This window comes from Cnephaeus nilssonii, assembly GCF_951640355.1.
Source record: "Cnephaeus nilssonii genome assembly, chromosome: 12".
NCBI lineage: Eukaryota > Metazoa > Chordata > Mammalia > Chiroptera > Vespertilionidae > Cnephaeus > Cnephaeus nilssonii.
In genome coordinates this window covers 39287041-39308446 of record NC_137083.1, presented here as the reverse complement: position 1 = coordinate 39308446, position 21406 = coordinate 39287041, and the positions used below count along the sequence as shown (strand labels likewise).

The window sequence follows — 21406 nt, the reverse complement described above, 5'->3', positions numbered from 1 at the left end:
GAAACCCTGTCACTATGTTCTGTGCTCCATTTGTTCACATTTTTGGAAACTTGCTAAAGATTTGACACATAAATAAAGATAAAAAATCAAACTTAGAACTCTAGGTTTTGTGAGAAAAAGTTCAAGAGGCACTGTTATTTCGCAGGGGAAACTAATGAAATTGAATACATTGTGTGCCTTGTTAAAAATTCAATTAATATACTAACATATTTAATCTAGTACTTGAAAGATTACATATGAAACCTTTAAAGATACCAAATGTACAGAGAGCATCATCACAGTGGAACTGAAGTAGCCCTTTTTTTCTTTTTGAGTAGTATTAATTCAGGGTTATCCACACATTCAAAAAGTACATAAAACATGCATTGTGTTTTCATTAAAGCTAATCTGATAATTTTTATAATCGTCTCTGCTTATTTCTACCCATTCACCTGATTATCACTCCAGTTTTAAAGCTAAAAGGGTCAAGTATTTGCTACATTTTCCAATGACTGGCCCAAGGGCATGAAGACTTGCAAATATAAAATAGAAGTCTTTCACCTCCACTCTTCTTATTTTCAATGCCTTCTAGGCAAGCCTGGGCTCAGATCTTTATTAGGATTGATAAAATGTATGGGGATCCCCCCCCTTTTGGGGCTAATATTCATTTCTCAGGCCAGTTGTGCATAAGAGGATCAATTAATTAGTAAATAAAATTTGCATCACACCATCAACATTTGGTATAACAAAGAATAAACACTGTTGGAGTACCATTGCTACCTTGAGTGTCTGTGTTTTATGTATAGTAAGGGAAATACTAATGACAGTGTTGGTACAGGTCAGAAAAGGAAGTCTCTTGTGAATAAGCTAAGTATAAACAAATACTAAAGTTTTTATGATGTTTAGGATTTGTAACTATATATTTACAACTCTACAAACCATCCCCCAAATGACCTTTTAACACCTCCCTTTAAAATTTAAAATATTATATTGATTAAAAATGCAATTATGTCAAAGGTGAAGAGACAGTATATTGAATTACAGTAGCTAACATTTATTGAGCACTAACTATGTGCCAGGTACTATTCTAGGAGTTTTGCTTATGTAGTTCTTCCAACAATTCTAAAAATTTGGTTTTATTATAAATCCCATTTTATAGGCAAGGAAATGAGGCCCTAGAGAGTTTAAGTTGGCCACAGTCTCAAAGGTATTTAATGACAGTGACAGGATTTGAATCTTGTCTGCATACCACCAGCCCTGTTGGAACTTAATTGCATCCTAAAGAGAATACTATCTAAAAATAGACCTAATATATGTATTGTAAATGCTATAGTTAACTCCTGGTAGCCTATAAGGGAAATTCAAGATTTCCAGAGACTGCTAAAGAGGGTAGTTGTATAAAACATTACCATGTTGTAAATGGGATAAGAATATCAGTGAAGTCATAGAGATTAATGTACAAAACCTCAGCAAAGCCTTAAAGATGTGGCTCCCCAACCCCACGGTCTTCCCTGACGACTTGTTTTCCTGGAGTAGAACAAGTGATTAGCATATTTTATTTGTGCTGTTAATGCCAAGCCTGTTTACCACGACTGGATTTGCCTGATTGGTGGCGTTTAGTACAGTGCTTGGCAGTTCTCTGTGGAGCACTTAGACGTCAGCTGTAAATCATGTGCTCAGCCTCCTTGACTGTGAGCTCCAGTACCTCCCACCTGGTGCACTGGGCGCAGCTTCCACACACTCACCATATGCAGGCAGAATCCTTCTGTGTCTGGGGGCAACACTGCAAATTAGAAGGTGAATTTGTAGCAATCTGGGCCGGCCCTCACATATGCAAATCCTGTTCCTTATAATTGGAATTGTGTTTGTAAATCCCTATACACCCAGGTGAGACTAAATCACACCCCTGTGCATAGGCAGAAGAAAAAAACAATCTGTTTAAAAGAGGCCAGTTTAGCTTTCTCTAAAATCTGGACAGTATGGGTGGCCAGTTTTGAAATTGTATACTCTTTCAGGAAATGGAATCACAGTCTTTTATGGAATACTCCTTATTTCATAAAAAATTATAAAATCTACACTTAATGACAATTAGTGATATTTCCTAGCCAGTCCATCTTTGGAAAATGATCTTGATGCCACCTCTTGTGACATCTTTATAAAGAACCACATTCCTGTAATGTAAGCCTAAACTCTGCCTGGCTCTTATTGATAACATATGTTGGACAGGCAGGGGGGTGGTTAATTGAGTTGGCAAATAAATAAGGATAGTTTTTACTAATAACTTTTATTAGGTACATCGACTTTTTCCTATTTTACGGTCTTTAAAGACAAATTTAATGATCATTCTACTGTGACTGTTTATATGTTCTTTTAGAGTTTATATTAGTCAGTGATTTTCAATATTTAAAAAATATATGGGTTACCTCTTTTTAAAGATACATATTAATTTCAGAAAGTCATGCAGACTCCTGCAGGCAGTTTCCAGTTGAAAGCTAGAAATTTTTTAGAAGTTTTTGTCAATATATTTGTGTGTGTGTGTGTGTGTGTGTGTGTGTGTGTGTGTGTGTGTGTGTGTGTTTTAATGTACATTTTCTCTCTCCCTCCTGCTACTCACTCTTCTAACTACTTCCATTATTTTATGTGGTGTTTTATTCTATTTTGTATTTTAGGCAAGTTTGAATTGTAAAACCAATCAATATTTAGAAAATGAGTTATTCTTATAGCATCTTAACAAAGCATAGCCTTTCTACCTTTCAAAGTCACAGAACTACATTCATGATTTCATAATCACAAACACTTCTGCACATGAGAAGGCTGCAGCTCCTCGAAAGGAAGAAGATGGAGAAAGAGAGAGAGGGAGAGAAAGAGAAACATAGGATGTGAGAGAGAAACATCAATCAGTTGTCTCCAGTATGCTCCCTGATAAGAGATTGAACACGCAACCTAAGTATGTGCCCTGACAGATAGGTGCCCCTTGAGTGTGTTGCTCCTGTACGTGGTTGGGTGATGCTTTGACACGGTCTGAAGCTGTCTACCAGGTGTGCTGGCTCTGGGGCCTCCCAGGAGGTGCAGACCAAGGTCAGCCAACCCTTATGTTCTTCCCAGGGCCACCCAGCCTGAGCTACAAAGTGACCTGCAGATGGCAGCTACTTATGCTGGGCTTGGAGGTGCCCAAGAGAGGCCATGCTGTTAACCAAGGCCTGCTGTTGTTAGTGCCAGGTCTGGGGCCACTTAATAAGAGGTATGGGGCATGCCAAGGCCAGATGCTGCTTGTTTGAAAGATTTTAGGAAAGTCCGAAGCATGAGTCAAGACAAGCCATTCATATGGAAAAGCCACTGGAAATAGCTTGGTGCCGGGGGGGGGGGGGGGGGCAACTTGGGTGGAATGGGGTCTCAGGGAATCACCATGGCAGGGCAAACAGTGATTGCCAGGTTGATGCAGATGTAGATATGGAGCCTGCCTGCTGATTCTGTTGTTGGGGCAGGGTTGGAGAGTTGCTCAGCAAAGGAACAATGGCCTCTGCCAACACTTCTCTCTAGGAAAACAGTTGCCTCTCCTGCTCTCATTCTGATGCCAGACAATCCAGTTCCTCCCACGTGACCCTGGTGCCTTTTGAGCTATTGCCCCAGTGCTGGATTTCAGTGGGAGTAAGCCCATGCATGGCCTTTTAAGAGGAACTGCCTGGAACTCCAGCAGCCGTCAGCTGCAATTTCCACTCTTTTTATTTTTTAAACTTCCTTTTTTTTTCTTAGTTCAGTAGAGTTTTATTTATTGTGTTTTTTCTTCACTCAACTCTGAAAGGTAAACAACTAAAAGAAATCAGAAAGAGCCAGAAGTATGGGGACCTCTCTTCCCAGCACTGGAACCCTAGGTTAGGTAGCCTGGTGTAGTAATGGGACCCTTCACTCTACAGAGGGGACCTTTGCAGCCGAGATTTTTATCTGCCACACAAGGGTGTGGGACCAGCCAGTTGTGCATCTCTGCCCCTCCTACCAGTCTCAATGTGGCTTCTTTAGGTATTTAGTTCTAGGCCTTTTGTTTAGCTCGATTGCAGGCACTTCTGAATGATGTGTTGCTCTGTAGTGTAGTTGTAATTTTGATGTGGTTGTGGGAGCATGGGAGTACTATGTTTACCTATTCGACCATTTTGATTGTGTAGAATTCCTAATCTATTTTAAATATGAATTTTAAAATGTCTAAGTATAGTGGTCGGCAAACTCATTAGTCAACAGAGCCAAATATCAACAGTACAATAATTGAAATTTCTTTTGAGAGCCAAATTTTTTAAACTTAAACTTCTTCTAACGCCACTTCTTCAAAATAGACTTGCCCAGGCCGTGGTATTTTGTGGAAGAGCCACACTCAAGGGGCCAAAGAGCTGCATGTAACTCGCGAGCTGCGATTTGCCGACCACTGGTCTAAGATGACTTTGTAATCACTTAGCCTCATTGCAATACAGTTATTTGCCTTCCCCATTAGACTGTTAGAGATGTGTTATGAAATTTGTTTCATCTACAAAATCTATGATAGACACATAATAAATGTTTATGAAATGAACCGTTGCTAAATAAAGGCATTACAATTGACATCATATGGTCTTAGAGTAATTAAAGTGTAGGAGCTCTCCGTGGTACTGAAGATACTCTGTTCTTTCCTATGGGATGTACAGAACCTTATGTTTTGTGTTTCACAGTTACCTTCACCACCCTCTATCATGACTTCATGACTTTTTCTGCTACTTTGTAGTCAACTTTCTAGAGAATCCTAACTCTTGTCAAACTCTATTCTGCTTCAATTAACTGTACATACCTTTTGGTCAAGGCATTTATTGTTCATGAAATAGCTATCTGCTCCTCCACACTTTCTGGTCTCTTTGTAGTTTATGGGGACCCATGTGAATAATTTTGATTAATAGGTTATGAGGAGAAATAAAGTATGCTATTTCCCAGTTGAAGCACAGAATAGAGGATATAAGCCCTCTAGCTTTTTTTCTTTCTTTTTAAAAAAAATTCCTCACCGAATTTATGTTTTTATTGATTTTTAGAGAGAGGGGTAGAGAGAGAAGGAGAGAAACATTGATGGGTTGCCTCCCTTATGCGCCCTGACACAGTATCAAACCCACAATCTAGATATGTGCCCTGACTGGGAATCGAACCCACAACCTTTTGGTGTATGGGGCAACACTCCAACCAACTGAGTCATCTGGCCAGGGCCTATAGGTTTCTTTATCCACTTGCTGTGATGGCAATGGAAGCCACACACTGAGATAGCATAGATACAATATGACAGTATCTTAGATTGCTGAGTCCTTGTATGGAGGACAACTTCCTTAAAGAGTCTTTGACTCAGATACTGTTGACCTGAAACTTCGGGGGCAATTTTTTACCACAAAAAAACCCACTAAATTTCCATGATTAATATGGTCTTTTAATATAACCCTTATCACAGTTTGTTTACTTCTATTTTTTTCTAGATTAAGTTTCTTGAGAGAAATGATTTGCTCTCTGGGTATTCTGAGAGCATAGAGATGTTCCTAACATTAACCTTGGATATAAGAAGGAATTGTACAGAAAATTTTTTGAAGGGGCTGGTTTATATTCTCATATGTATATTAAGTGATGAGTAATGGTTTAGCCAAGCTAGAGAAATAAAGGACACCTTAGGCCAGGGGTCAGCAAACTTTTTCTGTAAATGGCCACCAACTAATAAAAATATTAGGCTTTTCAGATCATAAGGGTAGATCTCTATTGCATATTCTTCTTTTTGTTTTACAACTTTTCAAAATGTAAAACTATTTGTAGCTCAGTGCTTGTACAAAAACAGGCCATGGTTTAGATTTGACCCTTGGGCCATAGTTTGCTGACCCTGGTCTAGGAAGAAGAAGCCCACAGATGTGTACATACAATTATAATCAGTTTGGCCATGATGGAGTATAAATTTTGAATAAGGGTCATGATAAATCAGCTCAGAGAGATAGAAATGAAGAGGTACTTTCGATGGATAGAAAGTTTCAGTTATGAAAAATAATTTTATTTTTAAATTAAGTTTTGCTGAAGATTTTTTCAGCCTCCTATGTTGGCTTGGGTTTATATCTCCGAAGCCTTCTCCTCTTTGGATTTCTTTAGTCTGTATATCTGTGAAATTCACCTTCTAGACTAGACGTTGTGCTATGAATCTAACACACACCAGGACAAGTCAAAGCACCCAGTAGTGAGGTGGAATATAGTTCTGAACCCAGCAGGGTGTGTTTGCTGTGGAAAGGCTGGAGGCAGACAATGTGTAGGGATTTTCTACCACCAGCTTTTAGGGGTGAGGGAGAGTATGAAGTGGTAGGAGGGAAGGAACCAGTTTGTCAGGACCTTCAGTTAAAGCCAGTGAATTCTGTATGTAGCTCTTTGGAAAGGATTCTGCTGTGTGGAACTCAGTGTGCACACAAGCCTAAGTGTAACCGTATGGCTTTGCTCTTTAGGGGAGTACTTTTGACCTAAGGATATCTCACTCCATCTGTATCTAACTCAGAGATATATCTACCAAGAGGACAAAGGGAATTCAGTAACTTCTGTTGAGAAATTAAGGTATTTAGAGAAGGAGGGGAAACAGGAGGAGAGGGAGAGGGAGAGAATCAATCCTTGTGCCTAGAGGAGAGGCCTTCTTCCTGCTTGCACTCGCTGGCTCACTTTGTACTTCATCACTGTGTTTGGAGAGGATTTCTATTGATCAGGACATGGGCCTGTCTCCTAATTAAGGTCCTGGCCCTTATGGGCACAGGGAGGGAGGATGCCCGTGGACAGTGTAGGACAGAAGATGGACTTAGGTTGAAGTGCTATTCACTAGCTCTCTTGTCCTTTGGTTAAACCCACTGGTTCTTGATAAGTACCCTTTATCTCTAAAATGGGAATGATAATAATTGCCAACAAATATAGTGCTTTGTATGTCATATGCTCATTTAATCTTCATAGCCACCCTATTATTTATCACCTCTATTTTCTTGGAAAGGAAATTGAAGAAAGAGTGTTCGAGTAAGCTGCCCAAGAGTCACAACTTCTTGGTAGTGGAGCAAAGGATCTGTACCCAGTCAGACTGCCTCGGGGTCTATGTTCTCAGCCTTTCCCCTCTACTGCCTCTCCCATAATAGTAAGGTAATAATATGGGAAAACACTTGACACAGAGAAGGCATTTGCTAAATGGTAATGCTAGGAGAGAAATGGAGAGGGAAAGCAACAACAAGAATTCTCATCTTTGTAACTGCAGTGAGTGAGGAAAGAATCTGGTTGACTTAGAATAAATGCTCTTTTTACATAACCAATAAGTGTGGAAATAGCATAGGTCCTCATATGTTTTCTAACGTGCCCATAGACATAGAATTCCAGAGTGACTTAAAAAGGGTTTTAGTATTTTTTTTGCTTCTAGACTTAAAGCTGAAATTAAATGCCTTCAAATCAATGCTTTAAAAATTAAACAAACTCCACGTACATATGTGGAAGTATGTGCACGTACTATTCATTATCTTGTAGCACTACTTGAGAGGTTTTTTTTTCATATCCATTTTCATCAGGCTTGTACTTCACAGATAAGCTGCAATAAGGATGTTTTCAGGAAGTTCTGTGATTACTTTTCAGCAGATAAAATTGTGTTTAGCTTCGTTGAAATGCTTGAGTACATTAACCCAGCAAAGAAGGCAAATAAGAGACAAATCAAATTCTGTAAGTAAACAGTTATTCATATCGAATCATATGAAAAGTTTAAACAATGAGAAAAACAAACTCCATAATTCATTTTCTCTCTTCGCTTATAATAATGTAACACGAACTTTCCAAACTAGATTTTCAGAACAGGCCAATTTTATTAAGTAATGAAAGCTTTTAGATAATCACTTTTAAAGAAAAAGTAATTGATAAAAATAAAAGAAAATAGAAATAATTTTAAATGTTTGTCTTAAGACCTGGCCAGTGGTCAGAGTGTATGTTCAATTTCCAGTCAAAGGCATGTAACTGGGTTGCAGGTTTGAATGCTGGCCCCTGTTGGGACGTGTGCGGGAGGCAGCCAATCAATATGTCTCTTTCACATCAATATTTCTCTCTCTCTTCCCCACTCCTTCCCTCCTTCCAGTCTCTAAAAATCAATGGGAAAAAAAATCCTTGGATGCAGATTAACAATAACAAAAAAGTATCTTATTTTATACTTCTTATGGAGACATAAATTGATACATTTATTAAACTTTCTGACAAAATATTCTTCCAAACTTCCTGAAAGTTTTTGAAGTAATCAAATAGTATTTACTTTAAGGTTTCATCATTTTTATATAGGAAGGTTACATGTTCTACAAACAAAAGTCTAAAATCTTAATGTAATATTTGCCCTTTGGTGATATCCCATCCACAGACGTCTTTGTTCTTGAACCCCAGGAAAAGTAAACCAGGACATGTTCTACCCAGGTTAACACTAACCATGGCAAATTACACACTAAACAGATATGTGTAATGTACATCTTTAATCTACACAATATGGAATAAACCCAACATGAATGTGTAATTTTTCCACTACTTTGGTTATTTTTGGTAATAAAATCTTCAATGTGTTTCTTGGAACTGAATGTGGTCTACATTTTTATGAGGATATGTACATTTTATTTTGGAGATGGGGGATCACAGAAATTCTAGTTACAGTTCTGAAGACCCAAGGTATGCACATTAAAAGCAAAGAGAGTATTCCTGAGGGAAAATGGAGTTCATACAAGGTTTAGTCACAAACTTAAAATAACTGAAGACTTGTCAGGGAAAATGATGTCCCAGAAGGCACAGAAATGTGTATCACTGTCTTAAAAGGGATCATGGAAGCAAGTTTAGAACAGTTAAAGACGTTGTGAGCCTAACCGTGCAGAAGTATGAGGTGGCTAAAAGAAACTCTGATATAGGTTCCTATTTTATAACCACAACTTTAATTAGGAAGATAAACACATATATTTGAGTTACATATTTAAAGGATTGAATGACTTAATGAATTTCAAACACCATACTTTGTCAAAAGAATAATTGTTTTAAAGAGTTATATTATTTCCTTTTAAAAAATATTTTTATTGATTTCAGAGAGGAAGGGAGGGGACAGAGATAGAAACATAAGTGATGAGAAAGAATCATTGATTGGCTGCCTCCTGCACACCTCCTACTGGCGACTGAGCCCGAAGCCTGTGCTTATGCCCTGACTGGGAATCGAACCATCACCTCCTGGTTCATAGGTCAGCACTCAACCACGGAGCCACAGCAGCCAGGCTATATTATTTCTTGATATAGAAATTATAACAGGATTGTGAATATTCTATTTCTCAAATGTGGGTACACAACATTTAAAAGAAAATGTATTTATAAAATGGATTCTTTAAAATCTTGCTAAAATCAAGACAGTTATCAATCTTGTGAAACTTCAGAGTTTGAAGGATATACTTTACTTTCTTTGCTCAAAAGTAGGTCAAGAGAGCCATACTTCTTGAAGTGCTTACTTTCTCTTGTAGTTAATTATAATAGCTTCTTTCTTTAGGGAATAAATGCCATGTGAAAAATTTTTGTGTGACAGTTTGCACATAACCACAACAATAAAAATGAAATCTTTATTTTTTAAATTAAATTTATTGGGTGGCAATGTTTATTAAGATTATATTGGTTTCAAGTGTACAGTTCTATGGTACATCTATATATTGCATTGTGCACCCACTACCCAAAGTCAAATCTTCTTCTGTCAGCATATATTTTATATGTTTGTATTTCCCTGAAATATGCAGCATAATCAAATTCTTTTATTATAGATCCCATTTTCTCTTTTCCAAGTAATATTAAAAACTCAATATGTATCCTGTTATCCAGCCTGCAGCAGGGAAAACACCATCATAAATTTAAATTCATTACCAAATTCAAATTTCAGTTATCCCAAGAATAGGCTTCTGAATATATAATATAAATGCTACATATTAATTAGATGGTATATGTCTTTCATGACACAAAAACCACTGAGAAGATCAGTGTGGCAGATGCAATAAATTGTTTTCATAGGACACTGGAAGCTGATCCTGACTGCTCTCGTTTTCCTTGTTCTCATTTTACATGCGCACCTCTGCTCATTGTGTGATGTCCTCCCATCTTTCCTCTGTTCATTTAAATTGCACTCAGCTGTGGCACTGAAAGGGGTCTTACTGGTTGTGGACCAGCAGCTTACAGATGTCAGAACTGTCCCTGAGAGCGGGCTTCCTGACAAAGTCATGCAGTCTGTGGCAGAGTGAGGTGACAGTCTCTGAATTATACCCTGCTGCTGAATATAATTTTTTTTTTAAGTATGGGAAATTTTAGCCTTTTCCCCAAAGACTCAGTTTCAGTCTCCTTCCTCAGTAAAGCCATTCCTGACTATATAGCAAGGGCACTGTGGTTTGAATTCAGGCTACACTGCCTCCTTGCTCTGTTCTATTTGCTGAAATGGAGAAAATAACAGCTCCTATCTCATGGGGTTGTTAAGAGCCTTCAAAAAGTTAATATTCACGTAGCACTTAGAATAATGCCAGGCCATTGTAAGTGCTCAACAAGCATTGGTTATTATTACAATTGTCTGTGTTAATCACTCTTTCTTTCCTGTTTTGTATTTTTCAGGAATACCACCAAGTTAGCTGTTTTATTTAGAATGTCAATTTATTCCACTTTCCTCTTCCCAGCTCAAGTCATTTCAGGGTAGGGACCATGTCCCATATTTCTTCTATGTACCTCCATAGGGCCTAACATAATGTTTGATGCAAAATAAGAATTCTGTAAATACTGTTGTTTTTCCTGCTGGTTGATAAGGTAAATAGATTTCTAATAATTGCAACTCTGGCCAACCTTTAGATGTTCTCAAAAAAAAAAAATTTAAATGTCGTAGGAGTATAATGTGCCAGCGCTCTATGTTATAAAAAACAAAAGACCACTACCACTCATATTACTTGAAGGTATCTAAAAAATCCTCAGAATACATATTGGGGATGGTTTAGGAGTAATGGATAAGAAGATAGGCTATTTTGTATTACTACCAGAGTCATACATAAGACACTGCTGGATACTTTCAACTTGTGTATTGGTGCCGTAGTGATATTCCACTGAGCCCTGAATTCTGGACAGCATTTTACTAAGACACGTTTTTAATGCGTGTTCTCAGCTACATGTTAGAATTGCTTGGTGAGCTTGTAAAACCCTCATTACCCAGGCTTTACCCCAAACCCGTGAAGGCCGAATCTCTGGCACCAGTGTTTCCTCAGCCTCTTCAGGTGATGCCCCTGTGCAGCCATGTGGGGGAACTTACTGGGCCAGCCTGTTAGCCTGCCAGACTATGGTTCTGTGGCATATTTATCTGGATAGGGCATTATGGTAATGATGACAATATAGCTGCCTTATAACATCCCTGTCAAGGACTATGTAACCTAGACATCCACTCACTTTCTAAGGGGAGTTTTGAAGAATGAGGAGATACTCGAATGTGAATACGGTTACCAAGGCTGTGAAACTCTGCAACCTTATTTTGTTTGATTCATTTCCCTTCCCACAATGACTGTGGTTGGAACCTGTGTTTTCCTTTAGGCAGCTGACTCCTGCAGATGTGTCATTTTCTGTACACTGGCTCCCTGTTTATGCCCGGCCAGAGGGGAGCGGCAATGCCTGAGTCACCTTCAGCACTCGGCAGTTTCCCCGGGAGTCTCTTATTCTTTCTAACCTTGCGGTTTCTCTGGCTTGAAGAATTTTGTCTCAAGACACAGCTAAAAAAATGAATTCTTAAATGAGAAAAAGGAGCATTGTTGGCTGTATAAAAAAATACAGATTTATTTTTCTATTTCTTTGCCCAGTATGAACTACTATTCTGAATAAACTTCCTATTCTAGAAGATCCTATTTCACTAGCTAATGTAACATATGTCACAAATTCTATGGTCTTTTTTATAGTTACATTATTTTTGTGTTTATTCAGAAAACATTTCTTGACGATCTGTGATGTGTCAGGTATTGTGACAGTTGCTTGGAATATAAAAATGAAAGACCTAGTCCATCACAGACACCTTGGAAAGATGGGCCAGTGCAGTGATGAAGGAATGCAGGAACTGCTATGATGCTAGCCAGGAAGGGCACCTATCCAATCACAGTGTGCTGTCCTGGGAGCTGCTGTATGTGTTTGGGCCTTTTGATTCTCACCATAACTTCAGGATACAGGGGACATGGTAATTCCATTTTTTCGATAAGAAAACTGGGTCTCAGAGAGAGTAAGTAATTTGCCTATTTCAAAAAGCCAATAAACGGATGTTTTATTTAACTGCCCACTCCTAGCGATGTTTTTTATTAATAAACTTCATTTTTAGAGCAGTTTTAAGTCAGCAAAATTGAGTAGAAAGAACAGAGATTTCCCATATACCCTTGTCCCCACCCACCCACGCCACATAGAGCGTCCATACTGTCGCTGTCGTGCACCACAGTGATATATTCATTACAACAGATGAACCTACATTAACACATCATTATCACTCAAAGTCCATAGTTCACATTAGGGCTCACTGTGATGTTGTACATTTCATGAGTTCTGACCAATACACAATGACATGTTTCCACCATTGTAGCATCATACAGAATCGTTTCACTGCCCTAAAAATCCTCTGTGTCGGCCCAGTCATCCCTCTCTCCCTCCCAACTCTGGCAAACACTGATCTTTTTACCATCTTCATACTTTTGTCTTTCCCTGGATATCATATAGTTGGAATTATACAATATGTAACCATTTCCGATTGGCTTCTTTCATTTAGTAATATGCATTTACTTATCCCTGCCTTCTCATAGCGTGATAGTTTATTTCCTTTTAGCTCTGAATAATATTCCATTGTTTGGATCTACCACAGTTTATTTATCCATTAGCTCACTGAAGGACATTTTGGGGGCTTCCAAGTTTTGGCAATTATGAATACAACTGCTATAGATATCCATGTGCAGGTTTGTGTGTGGACATAAAATGTCAGTTTATTTGAGTAACTAGTAAGGAGTGTGATTGCGGATTATATGGTAAGAGTATATTTACTTTTGTAAGAAAACATCAAACTGTTTTCCAAAAGGGTTAGACCATTTTGCATTCGCACTTGCAACGAATACGTTTCCCTGTTGCTTCACATCCTTGCCAGCATTTGATGTTGTCAGTGGTTTTGGATTTTGGCCATAGTAAGTGTGTAGTGGCATTTGATTGTTGTTTTAATATATAATTCTCTAATGACATAAGATGTTGAACATCTTTTCATATGCTTATTTGCCATCTGCATGTCTTTGTTGATGAGGTGTCTACCCATTTTTTAAACAACCATTTTTTAAAATTGAGTTCTTTATTTTCTTATTATCCAGTCATGTATTAATATGTTGTACTTGAGGTAAACCTGGGAGAATAGTCTTATGGAAAAAGGAAAGAAAGCTCCCCGATAGCTCAGCTGGGAGCTGACCCGGCACTCACAGTGGGGCTGTGGTGTTCTCATGTTGAACATAAGCAGTTTCACAGAACATCAGCACCAAACAAGACCACTCTGAAACTGTGATGACCACGTATACTCATGCCTGGATATAGAACATGGTGCAAACCACCAAAATGACCAACATCCCCTCTTCTTGTTAACATGACTGCTGTTGCTTTTTTTTTCAATCACAGCTTGAGCCCTACTCAATTCCTCATGTCTCCTAGACAAAAATTAAGATACTCGGTGATAAAATTGCCCTTACTCTCTGATAGTGCCAAATCCAGATGTAAAGCCACCTTTCTCTGTAACATCCCCAACAGGGCTGGGCAGGGAGTGAGGGGAGCAGGTGTTCCTAGGATGCAGCACTTTTAGTACTAAAATTTGGAAATTCTGGGGCATGCTTGACCATCCTCCACTATTGTCTAAAATAACAACATAAGCCCAAATATTTTAACAAGACCCTTCTAACATCCTCTCTGAGTTACCTTCCAGTTATCAATGGAATTTCGTTTTCTTTGCTGTAAACACTTCCGGTAAATCCAACCTTGCTATACTGTAGGTGTGGTCCTGGTGGTCTTTGGTGATGGGCAACAACCAATCAACAAAATCAAAGCAAAGCCAATACTATGGCAATAAATTTATTAGATTACTCCTTACCGATAATGTTGTAAATGATTAATTTCCTTCTAACAATAGGAAATAGAAAGTTGCATAATTTATGGGGAAGCCCAAACAGCATGATGAATCTTAACATAAAAGAAAAATGTCCAGAAAATATTGTTATGCTATGGTAAGAAAGACTTTGTTTTGTTTTTTTTATAACAAATGTCCTTTTTGTCTCTCAGGGATCATGTCTGACCACCAGTTTGGTAACCAGTTTATGTGCAGCGTGGTGGCCTCTCATGTGAGTCATCTGCCCACAACCAACCTCAGCTTCGTCTGGATCGCTCCACCTGCTGGCACCGGCTGCGTGAATTTCATGTAAGTACCCACAGTGTCTGTGACCCCTAAGGAAGGCAAACATACTCCTCATTGGGTTACATATGGGGTAACTATTTATTATTTTAACAAGTTTGACTATAATGGAATTCACTAATTTTGGTGTCAAAAAAGAGATGAAAACTTTTTAAAAGTAACTTTATTTTTGCATATTTATAAATTCCTCAAGAGCTCTAAATTAGATTTTAGCTGACCAAAACACTCAGTAAGATAAAAATAAAGGCAATATGAAAATTTTCGTTTAGAAAATAAGATGAAAACAGGTACTAAAAATGCTATGAGACTCACACATTTTGGAAGAAGACCACAAATTTAGCTTTCTGCTTTCTGACCATTAGTGACAAGAGGGAAATTTGATCAATTAAGAGATTCATGATGGTGAGAAATCAGGGATGCTATAGAAATTTAGTAACTTTCTCATGTGCTTTCATTCAGAGGAAACTGGGAAATGGAGTAGTAATGCCTCCACGGCCTTGGACAAACACTGCGCTGTGGCTCAAAGGCTGTGACTTGTGACATCTCTCAGTATAGACTCTATCACTACCACTGCCCCAGAATCACCACTCCTCATCCTCTTTAGTTATCTTTTCTTTCCATATCTTTTTTTTTTACTTCTAGCACATGATATACAACGTATTTAATTATGTATATTCATTGTCTGTCTCTTTCTGCTGAAATGCAGGTTCCTTGAAGGCAAGAATTTGTTTGTTTGTTTACTCATTTGCCCCAGCTGTCTAAACAGTCCCTGGCACACAGTAAGCATTCACTAAATATTTGTTGAATGGATAAATAGGCCAGTGGCATAAGGTCAGAGGCAATTCAGAAACAGCATTCTATGGGCAGCCAAGCAAAATAGAGCTGGACGGCATATTGAATGATTTTCTATTCCAACCTTCTGCTCAGACGACAAAGTCTCATAAAATATGCACACTCCAAATTCACTACTATATTTACTTCCCTTTAATAACATACAGTTCAGTGTCAAGGGTTCCTACTTTTTGCCTATCTTCTGGGTTACCAAGATGCAACCATCAGATTAATTCTTCTGGTTAATTGACATTTAATCTCATCATTTTCTCCCTCAGGAAGTCTTTCTTTCTTTCTTTCTTTCTTTCTTTCTTTCTTTCTTTCTTTCTTTCTTTCTTTCTTTCTTTCTTTCTTTCTTTCTTTCTTTCTTTCTTTCTTTCTTCCTTCCTTCCTTCCTTCCTTCCTTCCTTCCTTCCTTCCTTCCTTCTTTAGGAAGTCTGTTTCTTTCTTTCCTTCTTTCTTTCTTTCTTTCTTTCTTTCTTTCTTTCTTTCTTTCTTTCTTTCTTTCTTTCTTTTCTTTCTTTCTTTCTTTCTTGACACATTTATTCAGCATCATGATCAGACTATTACATTTAGCAATCAACAGCATGGGTGCAAAAAAAAACCTACATTAAAACCCTTTGTGGGAATGCTTTACACTTTCCACAGAACAGAAACTAAAATAACCTGTTACAGAATTAGTCACAAATACAGTCCTTGAGGTTTTCCTGCCCACTCACATAAGTATTGTCTAAAACATGTCTTCTTTGTAGCAGCTAGGCCCTGCCACCACTGTGCTTGGCTGAGTTCACAAATCTGTTGTAACCTGTAGCTTCCCTGCCACTTCTCTGGCTCTCCTCTCCTGTTAAGCTTTGTTTCCTGGCAGTAATTAAAACCTTCTGCCACTGCCATAGCTACTGCTGCTGCTGGAACCACCATAGCCACCTTGGTTTCGTGGTTTGGCAAAGTATTGGCCTCCACCACCAGAAGGGCCAGAGCTTCTGCCTCCAAAGTCTCCTCCTTTCCTGGGTCCAAAATCTGAAGATTGATGGTTGTAATTGTCAAAATCATTGGCTTCCACCACCTCCAATATTGCTTCCATCATTACCAAATCCTTTATAGCCATCCCCACTGCCACCATATCCACCGCCACCACGGCTGCCACCAAAGCCGCCTCGACCACTGAGGTTTCCTCCGCGACCGAAGTTGTCATTTCCACCAAAACCACCTCCACGACCACCTCCGAAGTTTCCAGAACCACTTGGACCTCTTTGGCTGGACGAAGCCCTAGCCATCTCTTGCTTAGATAGGGCTTTCCTTCACAGTTGTGGCCATTCACAGGGTGGTATTTCTGAATGACAATCTTGTCTACAGAGTCATGATCATCAAAGGTTACAAAAGCAAAGCCTCTCTTTTTGCCACTGCCTCGGTCAGTCATGATTTCAATCACTTCTGTTTTCCCATAGTGTTCCAAATAATGTGTTAGGTGATGTTCTTCAGTATCTTCTTTAATACCACCGACAGAAATCTTTTTCACAGTTAAGTGGGCACCAGGTCTTTGAGAATCTGCTCTTGAGACAGCCCTCTGTGGTTCCAGTGATGCTTTTAGTCCATGGCGTTCACTGGCAGAAACGCCTCAGGAAGTTTTTCAAACTTGAACTCATTCTTTCCAGTACCTCTTGCTAAGGTTATTGATTGCAATAGCATCCCAACTGGTCTGTTCACTTCCAGCCTATTTCTCCTCCAGTCCACCCTGCACATTGTTACCCAGTTTATCTTCCTAAGGTACAACCTTGATCACTCAAAACTTGTATACCCCCAAGTTTCCATCTGAAAGCCAGCCCTTTGGCATGGATTTGATATGCTTTTCCCAATATTGATGTTTGCCATCTTCTCTTATTTCCTATAGCATGCACCTCTTGGATAGGGCGCTAATTGATAAGACTTCCTACAATTCCCTGAACATTTTGTGATTTTCTTTCTCCATGCTTTTCTCATAGCCCAGAATACTCTTTTTCTATCAATTCCAATTGTTAAAGTCCTACCCTTTTTTCAAGAACTGTTGAAAATACCCACTCTTCTATACTATAACACTTTCCAAGACATCAATAACAGAAGTGACATGCTGATTGTTTTACTGTATACTTATTTGAGTTAATTTCTTGCCTTTTCTATTAGAGTATACTGGACGGGAACAGCTTCTTATTTCTTTGAGATTTCTTCACAGTTGATACAATGTCTCAAACAGAGAAACCATGGGAAAAGCCCCTTGAATTATATGAGGTTCAATGTTGTTTTTTTCTTTTGTTAATAGTAACCTCTGACTCTTTTGACATACTTTACCTTACTCATGTTGGCACTTGGAATGACAACAAATTTTTCCCATGCATCACTTTTTAATTTAAAACAAGAGTTATTTTTGTCAAAGGTAGAACACAAAATAAATTGTCAACAATATAGAACTGCTTACTTCAAAATAAATATAGGTTTAAATTTAATCTGTTTAAAAATCATGTTTGATGGCATATGACCTCACTGTTCCTGGGATATTAAACTTTACTTTCTTCTGAGAAATAACAGGTATTTTAAGTCCTAACTTCAAAGAATGTTTTCTTAGCAGTTGGGCAGAAAAAATACAGTTTGGTCAGAAGTAATTTTTATTCACTGCAAAGAGTATACACCCTCACTTGTATTTCCCAACAAAATTTTGATGATGCAATTTGCACTTTTTGATATCCTTAATAGCATTAAGTCTCTGCTTCACATGAGCCATGACTGTGTTGACCTTTGCATGGAGTAGCTGCTTCTTATGTGAGCAAGATGCTTTTGTTAATCTCCTTTGCTAATTAGCTTGTGAGAGACTACAGGAAAACTGAAGATTGAACATGGACCGATGAAACAATTTATCTGAAAATTTCCAAAATACAGTCTTGCAATGTTTTACCTTTGTTCCTTACTACACTATTTATTATGTGTTGAGTAGAGCTATATAAGAGTTAGCATCTGTAATTAGTATATGCCCAGCAATAGTTGAGGGGATTGCTAATGTTCACCATAAATTTTAAACATTCAACAAAAATAAAATAACACATACCGTAAACATATGGCATTTGAATGTAAATATATCATGATTCTCTTTTTTCTGACTTAAACCTCAAAAATTAAGTTTCACGTTTTAAAGTAGGAAGAATAGCTTTTTAAAAATTAAACTTAAGCCATGCTTGTATGCTTTAGTCATATATTCTGTATAACTTTTTATTGTTAGTTACTTCATACATTATTTAATTTTTTTACAAGTGTATTTTCCTTGTTAGCTGGATTTTAAATCCCCCAAGGTCAGGGACTGTGTTAGCTATTTTTATGTACCTAATAGGTCCTAATTACTGAATTACAGATGATAGAAAGCCCTCAATAAAATTTTCTTAATAGCTCATAATGATATCATATTTCATTGAATCTGAAATACTGATTTTAAAAAAATGTTTTGGAATCTCAAAAGAAGAGATTATAATTGGCAGCATTTACTTTATTTCTTAATGTCTTACAATTGATTGTGTCTTGGATTTGAAGAACCCAGCTACTAATATCTGTCATTTACCATGTGTACGGTCTCTCTAAAGTGGCAGTTGAATCGACACTGCACCCAATTCTGTAATTTCATATTAGAACAGCCGTGTATGATGCAAACTCTGTGATTAAAAACCCCACTTATCTATTTAAATCCTTTTTTAAAATCTTGTAGTAAGAATTATGGAACATTTGAACCAAAATCCCAAACAATTACATCATGTGCTGTGTGTGCCTTTCCCAGAGAAGAGCATCCTGTATAAATAAAACAGGTTTTATAGCTAAACCACTTAGCCACACAGTAATGAGGGCTGTCTTTTTTTACTGCCTTTCTCGTTAAAAATAATCAAGTGAGAGACATAGAGGAGAGGATGTCCTGAGAATAAAGTTGCTGACTGTCCTGGTACAGATGTATAAAATGGATAACTAGTCCAGCCGGCGTAGCTCAGTGATTGAGCGTTGACCTATGAACCAGGAGGTCACAGTTCAATTCCCAGTCAGGGCATATGCCCCAGTTGCCGGCTCAATCCCCAGTGTGGGACATGCAAGAGGCAGCCAATCTAATGATTCTCTCTCTGCCTCTCTAAAATCAATAAAAATATATTTAAAAATAAAATAAAATGGATACGTAACTAAAATTATTTTATCATTAGTTTTTGACACCTGTTGATAACTTTTCAAGTCATAATTTCACTCAGAGATCTGCTTAGTATCCAGATCTTATGACTGTATAATTTGTTCTTACTTTTATATTTGATTAGTCTTTAGTGATGAGTAAGCCTCAAGTTAAAAGAGGCCTTTAATTATCTGAACTTCTTGTATGTAAATTGTCCCCCCCAAAATCCTAAAAGTGAGGAGGGTATATGGAGAGAAGAGATGGAGGAAGAAGGAGGAGGAGGAGAAGGAGGAGGAGGAGAAGAAGAAGGAAGTAGAAGAGAAGGAGGAGGAGGAGGAGGAGGCAGAGGAAGAGGAGGGAGAGGAAAAAGATAGGGACAGGGCAAGGGAATAGAGAAAAAAGGAAGGAATGAAGGAAATCTCCAAGCCATCTAACCCTAAATATTAGTGAGAAACTGCCAGGGAATAGGGATTGTAAAATAACAATTACAACATTAATTAATAATATTTTTGAAAATTTTGAATGTGCTAGTCACTGTTCTAAGTAGTTTACATCTTTTAACCCATTTCATTCTCAAAATAATTCTATGAAGTAGGTGCTGTTATTATCTCAGCTTATAGTGACATTAAATAACTTGCCCAGTGAGTGACAGCTTGGATTCAGAAGGTAGTCTAGTTCCAAGCAGGCAATTTTTGCCACTTTACTACAGTTGTCTCAAAAATGATCACTTATCTATTTTTTATAATGGTACTGATACATATTATGGCGTTTACTATAGTAATTTTGAAATCTACCTCTGTGTGAGAGAATTATCTAATTCTTTCGAAAATTGAGAGGCACTGATTTGAGAACACATTAGATTACATCTTGATATCTATGATGTAGATTCATTCCTTGAATGCTTATTATATATCACTTGAGGCCCACTGCATGGATTCGGTGGGCTCCCGCAGCCTGGCCTGTGGGGATCAGGCCAAAATCAGCTCTCCGACATCCCCCGAAGGGTCCCGGATTGTGAGAGGGCGGTTCTTGGGTGATGCACCCCGGAATCGGGCTCCCTCCTCCTCTCTGGTTCTGGGTGCATCACCCGAGAACCAGAGCTGCCAAGTCACCACAGCTTGGCAGCTCCTGCACTGAGCATCTGCCCCCTGGTGGTCTGTGTAATCATAGCTACCGGTCAGAGCGTCTGCCCCCTGGTGGTCATTGCGCATCATAGCTACCAGTCAAACGGTCGGATGGTCACTTAGGCTTTTATATATATAGATTCCTTGTCAAAAGTGAATTCTACATAGGGAGGGGATGTGTGAATTAAAGGCAGAATTTATCACCAGTAGATTTATGTTTAACTGCTTGGACAGAGATGCTAGAATAATATTAGAATACAAGTGGAACATAGGAGGTCAGATTTGTGCCCAATTACTGACAATTTAACATTAAATAAACTCCCCCAAACTGAGAAAAGAATCTTCCAGTCAAGATAGTGGAATAGGTAAATGTGATACTGGCATCCTCCCACAACAACATCAGGATTACAACTGAACCACAGAACAACCATCATCCAGAATACCTGAAACCTAGTTGAACAGAACTCCTATAACTAAGGACATAAGGAAGAAGTCATGGAGGCTAGTAGGAGGGTCAGAGATGCTGAACAGGTGGTCCCTCACCCATGTGTGGTGCATAAAAATTAGGAGGGATATCTTGGCTGTGGAGGTACCTCCAAACCTGGCAAAGGAGCAGCCATATGCAGATGTTCTGTAGCTCATGCTGAGTGGCTCTAGAAAAGACATGGGTGGTGGCTGACCTTGGTCTGCACCTCCCAGGAGACCCCAGAGTCAGTGCACCCAGTGGACAGCTTCATACCATGCTGAAGGACCACTCAACCACCTCCATGAGCAACACACTCAAGGGGTGGACTCAGGGGGCACCAAGCCCCCCTGAAGTAAGTTCTGCCCCTGGATAGCAGGTCCTCC

The 21406-nt window shown here is 38.5% G+C and overlaps 1 protein-coding gene and 1 pseudogene across 2 annotated transcripts in view; one reads left to right on the top strand and one right to left on the bottom strand.

The window, feature by feature from the left end:
• Positions 1-21406, top strand: part of RELN (reelin) — a 449067-nt gene that overhangs the window by 110169 nt on the left and 317492 nt on the right. Inside the window, exon 3 of the mRNA XM_079785901.1 lies at positions 14311-14446. Coding sequence (XP_079642027.1) covers positions 14311-14446 — 136 coding nt within the window. The remainder of the gene's footprint in view (positions 1-14310; positions 14447-21406) is intronic.
• Positions 16017-21406, bottom strand: part of LOC307108612 (heterogeneous nuclear ribonucleoprotein A1-like) — a 17004-nt pseudogene continuing 11614 nt past the window's right edge. Inside the window, exon 3 of the transcript in view lies at positions 16017-16872. The product of the transcript in view is annotated as a heterogeneous nuclear ribonucleoprotein A1-like (transcript). The remainder of the gene's footprint in view (positions 16873-21406) is intronic.